This window comes from Saccopteryx leptura, chromosome 7 (genome assembly GCF_036850995.1).
Source record: "Saccopteryx leptura isolate mSacLep1 chromosome 7, mSacLep1_pri_phased_curated, whole genome shotgun sequence".
Taxonomy (NCBI): domain Eukaryota; kingdom Metazoa; phylum Chordata; class Mammalia; order Chiroptera; family Emballonuridae; genus Saccopteryx; species Saccopteryx leptura.
In genome coordinates, this window is record NC_089509.1 from 114,731,465 (window position 1) to 114,741,086 (window position 9,622).

At 63.2% G+C, this 9,622-nt stretch overlaps 1 protein-coding gene across 1 annotated transcript in view; it reads left to right on the plus strand.

Annotated features, from left to right (window-relative positions):
- Positions 1 to 9,360, plus strand: part of DIS3L2 (DIS3 like 3'-5' exoribonuclease 2) — a 320,107-nt gene extending 310,747 nt beyond the window's left edge. Inside the window, exons 15-21 of the mRNA XM_066345627.1 lie at positions 510 to 693; positions 1,305 to 1,391; positions 5,356 to 5,503; positions 5,882 to 6,012; positions 6,180 to 6,284; positions 7,579 to 7,680; positions 8,258 to 9,360. Coding sequence (XP_066201724.1) covers positions 510 to 693; positions 1,305 to 1,391; positions 5,356 to 5,503; positions 5,882 to 6,012; positions 6,180 to 6,284; positions 7,579 to 7,680; positions 8,258 to 8,431 — 931 coding nt within the window. The 3' untranslated portion in view covers positions 8,432 to 9,360. The remainder of the gene's footprint in view (positions 1 to 509; positions 694 to 1,304; positions 1,392 to 5,355; positions 5,504 to 5,881; positions 6,013 to 6,179; positions 6,285 to 7,578; positions 7,681 to 8,257) is intronic.
- The last annotated feature ends 262 nt before the right edge of the window (positions 9,361 to 9,622 follow it).

Sequence of the window (9,622 nt, forward strand, 5' to 3'; positions counted from 1 at the left end):
TCTGAGTGCCCAACAGCACCTTTGCCTTCACTCTTGCAGTCTGGGCTCTCCTGCTCATCCTCAGAAGAGCTCATCTCCCCTGCGGAGGTGGGGGTGGCGCTCCTGGGAACAGGGATCTGGGCATACTGTTTTCTTACAGCCGAGGGTGCCCTGAGTGTCCTGGGAGGCGGGTTACTCAGCAGACCCTTTCTGAGCACCGTCTGTGGGTCAGGCAGGGTGGCAAGCCCCAGGGCTCCAGCAGAGACTCAGAGAGACCCCAGGCCTGCTCTCCAGGGTCACCGGTGGTAGCGGAGACAGCGCACAAGCTCACGCTGCAGAGAGGAGCCGTGCAGACTGGCCGGTGCAGTGAGGGATGTGGGCAAGGCTGAGAGAGAGCAACTCAAGAGCTGAGTCGCGTGGGTGCTGGGAGGGCATCTCTAGGCTGAGACTGGGGTGTGACAGAGCCGCCTGCCGAGAGCTCAGGACAGAAAGCAGGGGCAGCGGCACCTGACGGGCTCCTCCCCCTGCAGGCTCGTGGAGGAGTTCATGCTCCTGGCCAACATGGCCGTGGCGCACAGAATCTACCGCGCCTTCCCCGAGAGGGCACTGCTGCGTCGGCACCCCCCACCCCAAACCAAGATGCTCAAGGACCTGGTGGAATTCTGTGACCAGATGGGTCTGTCCATGGACTTCAGCTCCGCTGGGGCCCTCAATGTGAGTGCTGGGAACTGGGGGTTGGAGGGGCTGGGGGGGCAGGGAGAGGCCCTGCTCAGGGGAAGAGGAGGCGGGCCTGGAGGCTGTGGGGGCAGCAGCCTCCGCACCCCACCAGGGTCCATTCCCCTTCGGCCAGGACTCGCCCACCGGAGAGCAAGGGCCCTGCAGCAAGGGGTGGGATAGGCTGGGGCCCAGGGGCTTCCAGGAGGGGCTGGCTCATTGGAAGTCAGAGCTTATCTTTTATGGTAAGTGGTGTCCAGTGTTCCCTGCCTGGAGCTAAGCCTCACAGAGCTCAGGACTCCATGGCCTTAGCTCTGACCCCCCAGGGGGAAGAGTATTTCCACCTGTGCCCCCAGCCCAGGGCAGGCGGAGAGGTGCCTTAGGTCAGACAGCTGGAAATCAGTCTGTCCAGGCCAGCCAGCTCCACGCGAGAGGACTGACCTCAGAGCTGCCGCCCCGGGACAGGCTCAGTGTGGGCCACGTGCTGGGGCCTGCTGGCCCCCTGCACCCCAGCCGTGGCCGTCTGAGCCGACCCTTCCTCCCTAGAGCCGGGCCTCACAGCTCACCCTCTCCCCAGACCCTGACTACATATCACCTGGGTTTGCTTTTAGGAAAGTCTGACTAAAATATTTGGAGATGACAAATACTCACTGGCCCGGAAGGAGGTGCTGACCAACATGTGCTCCCGGCCCATGCAGGTAAGGAGGGGCCCGCCCCCTGGCCCCCTGGCCCCCTGCTTCTCCCAGGAGCACACACAGAGGATCTGGGGGAGGGTTGGGGAGGACAGCCCCGGGTGACACCTGGGACAGGCAGCCCCACTCAGTCTGGCCTGCTTAACCTGCTCAGGGACAGCGGTGTGGGCCTGGTCAAGGGTCCAGCTTGAGCCTGCTGCCCGCCCTGTGTGGCCTCCAGGGTTCTGTTTCCTGGCAGAAAGCAGGGAGCCCCCACAGGGCACACACAAGGTGCTCAATGCCCAATCCCCAAAGATGAGATCAGGTTGGGGAAGGGAATTGGGGGTGGTCAGCAGCTCATGGCTGGATGGGGGCCGTGGAGGGGAGAGATGATTGCCTGAAGTGGCCTGCAGAGGGGAGAGGCAGAGACGTCCCCCTGGCCCCAGAGTCAGGCCGTGGGTCTGTGTCTGCAGGTGGGAAGACAGGCTGGCAGCCGGGGGCAGGGTGGTAGATGATGGCTTGCTCCTGGCAGCCGCTCAGTCCTCTGAGGCTGAGCTTCAACCCCTGCAAGCCCGAGGGTCTGGGGATGGAGCCAGCCCATGGACGGTCAGGCCAGCAGGAGCTGCAGACACGAGTGAGGCTGGCTCTGGACCTCCGCCGGCTGGGGGCGGTGACAAACCATGTTTCAGGGGCTCAGTCACTCAGCACTGGGCCTTCTTCTGACAAGAACCCATGGCTGTATCTGCCCCAGCTGGTTTACTTCTGGGCATTCGTGGCCCTGCCAGGGACGGACCATCAGGGCCTCTTTAGGTCTGGCTGCCCTTACCCTGCCCAGACACCATTCTGTCCCACATCAGGCACCTCAAACCCCACACAAGGGGTGGGTGTATCTATGGCCACTGGGTTCAACACTACTCTGCCCTCCAATTGCCCCTAGACCCCAAGAACTGCCCCCGTCCCTGCCCCTAGAAGCCATCCACCTCCAAGGTCAAACCAGCCCTGCAGCTCCACGGAAAGGCGCCCCCTCCTGGGTCACACAGAGCCTGAGAAAGCCCGGGCTCCTCCTGGCCCTTCCTGCAGTGACCTCAGAGGCCGGCCTTTGCCTTGGAACTAAGCCTCACGGAGCTCAGGACTCCATGGCCTTAGCTCTGACCCTCCAGGAGGAAGACTATTTCCACCTGTGTGGAAATAGGGTGTGGCCGGAGAGTCTAGTGCCCCTGTTCTCCGGGTCCCCAGAACTGGGGCGAGGGTGGGGGACCGGGCAGGGGTGGCAGCAGTGAGCACAGGAGTCCTAAGTGAGCTGCTGTAACAGGACAACAGGGCTGTCCCGGGTGGGGGACCGGGCAGGGGTGGCAGCAGTGAGCACAGGAGTCCTACGTGAGCTGCTGGAACAGGACAACAGGGCTGTCCCGGGTGGGGGACCGGGCAGGGGTGGCAGCAGTGAGCACAGGAGTCCTAAGTGATCTGCTGGAACAGGACAACAGGGCTGTCCCGGGTGGGGGACCGGGCAGGGTGGCAGCAGTGAGCACAGGAGTCCTAAGTGATCTGCTGGAACAGGACAACAGGGCTGTCCCGGGTGGGGGACCGGGCAGGGGTGGCAGCAGTGAGCACAGGAGTCCTACGTGAGCTGCTGGAACAGGACAACAGGGCTGTCCCGGGTGGGGGACCGGGCAGGGTGGCAGCAGTGAGCACAGGAGTCCTAAGTGATCTGCTGGAACAGGACAACAGGGCTGTCCCGGGTGGGGGACCGGGCAGGGGTGGCGGCAGTGAGCACAGGAGTCCTAAGTGATCTGCTGTAACAGGACAACAGGGCTGTCCCGGGTGGGGGACCGGGCAGGGGTGGCAGCAGTGAGCACAGGAGTCCTAAGTGAGCTGCTGTAACAGGACAACAGGGCTGTCCCGGGTGGGGGACCGGGCAGGGGTGGCGGCAGTGAGCACAGGAGTCCTACGTGATCTGCTGTAACAGGACAACAGGGCTGTCCCGGGTGGGGGACCGGGCAGGGGTGGCGGCAGTGAGCACAGGAGTCCTACGAGAGCTGCTAGAACAGGACAACAGGGCTGTCCCGGGTGGGGGACCGGGCAGGGTGGCAGCAGTGAGCACAGGAGTCCTAAGTGAGCTGCTGGAACAGGACAACAGGGCTGTCCCGGGTGGGGGACCGGGCAGGGTGGCAGCAGTGAGCACAGGAGTCCTAAGTGAGCTGCTGGAACAGGACAACAGGGCTGTCCCGGGTGGGGGACCGGGCAGGGTGGCAGCAGTGAGCACAGGAGTCCTAAGTGAGCTGCTGGAACAGGACAACAGGGCTGTCCCGGGTGGGGGACCGGGCAGGGTGGCAGCAGTGAGCACAGGAGTCCTAAGTGATCTGCTGGAACAGGACAACAGGGCTGTCCCGGGTGGGGGACCGGGCAGGGTGGCAGCAGTGAGCACTGGAGTCCTAAGTGATCTGCTGTAACAGGACAACAGGGCTGTCCCGGGTGGGGGACCGGGCAGGGGTGGCGGCAGTGAGCACAGGAGTCCTACGTGAGCTGCTGGAACAGGACAACAGGGCTGTCCCGGGTGGGGGACCGGGCAGGGTGGCAGCAGTGAGCACAGGAGTCCTAAGTGAGCTGCTGGAACAGGACAACAGGGCTGTCCCGGGGAGGGCCGATCGCTGTGGGGAAGCTGCAGTCCCTACCCGTCCCACTCTGCCCAGAGACACCGTTGCCCGCCAGGAAGGGAGCCAGGGCCTCTGTCCTCCTCTCCTCTGCTCTCATCTGGGGAGCTGGGCCGCCGCTGAGAACAAAGCCCAGATGTGGCTTGAAGGAGCGGCAGCTCCCACCTCCCCCTGCGACTTGCCCTGGACATAACCCGGGGCCCAGCCAGAGCTAGAAGAGACTCCAAGTCTGGGTGCTGAGCAGGTCACCCCCAGCTGCGCCCGGGGCTCCAGGGCCTCCCGTGCACAGTAACCAGAGCCCCCACTGGGCCGAGAGCACAGAGGGGTTTGAGAGAGGAGCAGGCAGCCCGGGAGTGAGCGAGGGAACGGGCAGGGTGTGACTGGCTCTGTGAGGACCCTGTTCGCTTGCTGCCGGGCAGCAGCCCGTTCTTGACCCCCAGCCCTGGGAGCTCAGGTCACAGTCAGCAGCTTCAGGGCCTGTGGCCTGGGACTGTTTGCTGGGCTCCTCGATCAATCCAGGGTTCCTTCCTGCTCCCCAGTCACAATTCCTGCCGTGCATAAGGGCCTTTTCTTTTTAGACTTTATTTATTTTAGAGAGGATAGAGAGAGAAAGAGAGGGAGAGAAGGGAGAGGACCAGGAAGCATCAACTCCCATATGTGCCTTGACCAGACAAGTGCAGGGTTTCAAACCAGCGACCTCAGTGTTCCAGGTCAACATTTTATTCCAGGGGTCCCCAAACTACAGCCCGTGGGCCGCATGCGGCATCCACATCTTGTGCTCCTGGAGTACTGTATGTGGCCGCGCCGCAAAGTGCGGCATCGCTCACATACAGTACTACTTCCGGTGATGCAGAACGCACCAAATATGGAACCGGATATTGACCATCTCATTAGCCAAAAGCAGGCCCATAGTTCCCATTGAAATACTGGTCAGTTTGTTGATTTAAATATACTTGTTCTTTATTTTAAATATTGTATTTGTTCCCGTTTTGTTTTTTTTACTTAAAGTAAGATATGTGCAGTGTGCATAGGGATTTGTTCATACTTTTTTTTACAGTCTGGCCCTCTAACGGTCTGAGGGACAGTGAACTGGCCCCCTGTGTAAAGGTTTGGGGACCCCTGCTTTATCCACTGCTCCACCACAGGTCAGGCCAGAAGGGCCTTTTGGATTCAGACCTGGGTCTTGGCCCCACACAGACTATCAGGGACAAGAAGGGCCGAGGCTGGCAGGCTGGCAGACCGCCTCCTCCCGTGGCTGGCACGAGGCGGAGTGTTGGGGGCAGAGTGTGGAGCCCCAGGCCCAGCCAGGCCCTGAGACCAGCCTCCCGCCCCGCCCCCAGATGGCGCTCTACTTCTGCTCCGGGGAGCTGCAGGAGGAGGCGCAGTTCCGGCACTACGCGCTCAACGTGCCACTCTACACGCACTTCACGTCGCCCATCCGCCGCTTCCCGGACATCGTGGTGCACCGCCTGCTGGCCGCGGCTCTCGGTAGGGGCCGCAGCGGGGGGTGCAGGCCTGTGCCCAGCCCGGGGCTGCCCAGAGGCCGCGGTGCTGTGACGGGGGACGCCCCAAGGGAACGGCAGCCCCAGCAGCAGGGAGCTGAGTCCGGAGCCCGCCTTCTCCGAGTTCCCCTGGAGGAGGCCGCGTTAGGGCTCATTAAACACCCCAACAAGGCAGGAGCTTGAGGCCCTATCCGGGGCCGCCCTACCATGCTCAGCCTCCGGAGCTGGGCAACGGGAGGCTTTGGCTGTGCACAGCCCTCAGGCCCCAGCTGGCCTGGTCCAGGGGCACCACACTGCCCACCACCCAGCCATGGCTGGCACACACAGCACCCTGCCACTGTCCCCCCAACCACCCTCTTTCCAGGCTACGGGGAGCTGCCAGCGGTAGAGCCCAGCGTCCTGCAGAAGCAGGCCGACCACTGCAATGACCGCCGCATGGCGTCCAAGCGTGTGCATGAGCTCAGCACCAGCCTCTTCTTTGCCGTCCTGGTCAAGGTGAGGCCACCATCCTGGTGCCCGTCCCCTTCCCTCTGCCCCACCTCCCCACCTGGGCCGCTGCTCCCCGGGGCCCTGGAGGAGCCCAGGGCCCTTCAGCAGCGGGGCAGGCCCTGGGGGAATGCCACGCTTTGTGGCCGAGCCTTGGCTGGCGCTCTGTCCTGCAGGAGAGCGGCCCCCTCGAGTCGGAAGCCATGGTGCTGGGTGTCCTGAACCAAGCCTTCGACGTGCTGGTGCTGCGCTATGGAGTGCAGAAGCGCATCTACTGCAATGTGAGTGCGTGGGGCCGCCAGGCCAGCGTGAGGGCCCTTCCGGGCGGGCGAAGGCCAGCTGCGGGGCCCAGAGGCGTGCCGGCCCTGCCATGAGTGCCCCACCACCCCTGTCCACCCCCGCACAGTCACTGAGCAGCGGCCACTGAGCACTCTCTTTTCCCTCTGGGGGGGCCTCCTTCATGTTCCCCTGGCATCTGGTGCGGTCCTGGCCCAGGGACAGCCCTTAGTGGACTCACAAGCACGGAGAACAGGAGCGCAGGGCAAGGACCGTGCTGCCCCTGTCCACACGGGTATCCAAGCTGCAGTGATGATCCGCACAGCACCCTCCCCCCAGCCAGCACCAGCCCCGCCCGAGGGTCCTGCCTAGTCACCCCACTGCGCCTGCCTGGGATGCGGGGCCCAGGCCAGGGCTCGGGCTTGGGCCCCTTCTTCAGAGGCCCAGGCAGCAGAACAGGCTCCTCCACACCCGGTGCAGAGTAGCTGGGTATGCGGGCCTCGCGAGAGGGGGAGGCACAGACCAGAGAGAATGGTCCGTGGCCCCTCCATCAGTGATGTTCCCTAAACAAAAGGAGAACACTAGCCTTTGCCCTGGGCGGCTCTTCATTCCAGGTGCCTGTCCAAGGCCACCTGAGGGAGCCGTTTCAGCCTCCTGTAACAGGTCACCAGCTGGCCCCCAACCCTGGCTTTGAATTTCCCAACAGCCAAAGCACTTTGGGGAGTACAGAGTCCAGCACATAGTGTGGAATAAACGTGATATTAACAAAATGGTGTAGAACAGAAGAGACAGAATAGAGTCCAGCTGGAACCAATCGGGATTCTCCTGAGGTCCTGAGGTCCACTGAGCAGATAGATCTACCCTGGATGGACTCTGCAGACAGCCCAGCCCTCAGTCTGTGCTAACAGACCCGGTGCCAGCAGGGGGCGCTGGCGCTCCGGCCTCCTGTGCCCCGTCCACCTCGGGCCCAGCTCCTGAGGAGCCAGGACAGACCCACCACTTGCCCTGAATCATACTCCGAGCCACTGGCCTACCTGCTGGGTCGGTGCTGCCCCAGCCCAAGATGGCCGGGCAGGGCCTCCCTGAAGCTGACCAGGGTGAGGATGGGGACAGCCCCCCTAGAAAGTCGGGCAGCCCCCCTAGAAAGTCAAGCAGCCAGCTACTGGGCTCAGCGGCAGCTCAGGGAATGCCCTTGAGGCCAGTCAGACCTGCTTCCCAGCCTCGGGGCCCTATAAGGTCAAAGGTTAGGAGATAGCACCCAGAGCCCAGGGCCTGAGACCCAGCTGTGTGCACCCCCAGGCCCTGCCCCTGCGGTCCCACCACTTCCAGAAAGTGGGCAAGAAGCCGTTGCTCACGCTTGTCTGGGATCCTGAGGACATGGAGCAGGAGCCCGTGCAGCAGGTCAGAGCCCGGGCTGGGCAGTGTTCCCGGAGCGCCGCTATGCCCCGTCCACCCCTGACTCCTGGGCACACTGCTGGCCTCCCCCTGCACTCAGGCTCCTGGGTGCGCAGGCACCAGCTCACCACACCCTCTCCTAGCTCTGCGGCAACCCTTCCCTCGGGGTCACCCACTGCGGGGAGCGGTGGGGTGGGAGAGGTTCTGCCTGTCTTTTCAAAGCCGGGTCCTTAGCTTTTGGGGTCCTTTCGAGAACCTGATGAAGGCTATGGGCCTCATGCCCAGGAAGTTCTGTATGCCAGTTTTTACCTGCGACGTGCTCCCAAGGCCAGCCCCGCCCCCAGCTGTCCCCTGACACGGAGTGGTCACTGTGGCCCAGGCACGAGACCCCGCGTCCTCAGTACCTGAATGGATGTGCTCTCAGACCAGCAGCAGAGGCCTGATGAGGCAAAACCAGTGGTCCTGGGGGCCCGGCAGGACAGAGAGGCAGAGCTGGACTTGGCCAGCGAGCCCCTGACCCCTCTGTCCCGTGGGTGGACCCCGGGACCCGCCAGGTCACTGTGCTGGCCCCCTTCTCCCGCAGGTCGTCACCATCTTCAGCCTGGTGGAGGTGGTGCTGCGCGCCGAGGCCACGGCCCTCAAGTACAGCGCCACCCTGAGGCGGCCGGGCGCCGAGGGCCTCCTGGGCCCGCCGGACCAGGAGGGTTGTGTGGACCATGACCATGACCAGGACCAGGACCACTCAGAGGAGGACTGAAGCCACCGGCCAGCCCGCCCCTCCCACCTGCCCGCCCCACCCGCTGGCTTTTAGGGGTTGGACCTTTTGACGCCAAAGGGAATTTTTAATTTGGTTTTTAACAACTCAGGGTTGGTTTTTATTTTTTCATTCTATTTTATTTTTTCAGCTCAGTTTTTAAACAAACTGGAGGGGAGAGGGTGGGGCTGGGCGGAAGGCGAGGCCTGCTCCGGGAGCAGAATGGCGCCGCCTCTCCTGGAGGCCAGTGCTCTGCAGCCGGCCACCCACTGCCTTCCCTGCCCAGGAAACAGGGTGTCAGCCAATCAGTGTCATGGAATAAAATCAAGTGTGAAGTGCGGTCTGTGTGCGGGACCGGGCGCCAGGGCCGCTGGGCAGCCAGGCGACGGTGCCCTCAGGACCAGGGACACAGCTCGGCCCCACCCCTCACTGCAGCTGGGGTCACCGCCCTCTGGAACCTTCCTGTCAGTTCCAGGATGATTCACAGAGCTGGCCCATGGCAGATTGATGCCAGAGCCTCGTTCTGGCTGATTAGAAGTGTAATTACTATGCGGAGCTGCAGGCTCACCGTCACCCTCCCCCCAGCGTGGCCATCCCTGCCCCCACCACGTCCTGTGCCTGCCAGCCACTGGGCCTGGGGGGGGGGGGGGTCCTGTGACACCCCTCCTCGTCCTGGGCTGGGGCTTCGGCCCTGGCCCCTGCCTCTCCGTGATACAAGCTGGTGCCTCCACCTTCAGTTCCAATCCTACACCCCGGCGACATTGAGGAAGCAGGGGGACAAAGAGGCCTGGGCCTACAGGTGTGAGAGGGGCCCTCAAACTGGCCTTTCCCACCGGAGAGGGGAAGGGGCTCCTGGTGGCCCAGACTGGCCTCGTCCCCTGTCTGGGCATCTTGACATCACTTATCCCACCATCTTCAAGGACGTGGGGACAGCAGTGGTGGGACAGCGGTGTCTCCCCAGCATCTAGGGACCTATGCTCAGGTCGGCTTCCCCACAAGCTGCCAGGAACAAGAGTGAAAACTGGTGAGGACCCAGGTTCATGGCGCCGTTTCCTGGGGTGTAATAGTCACCAGCTCATCTGGTCTAGTTACAGTAGTGACTTTCTTCAAAAAACTCAGCACAGCGCCTTGTAGGAGGGTCTCGCAGCGGCTGCAGCAGTGAGTGGGGACGGCTGCTTTGTCCGCCCCAGCGGG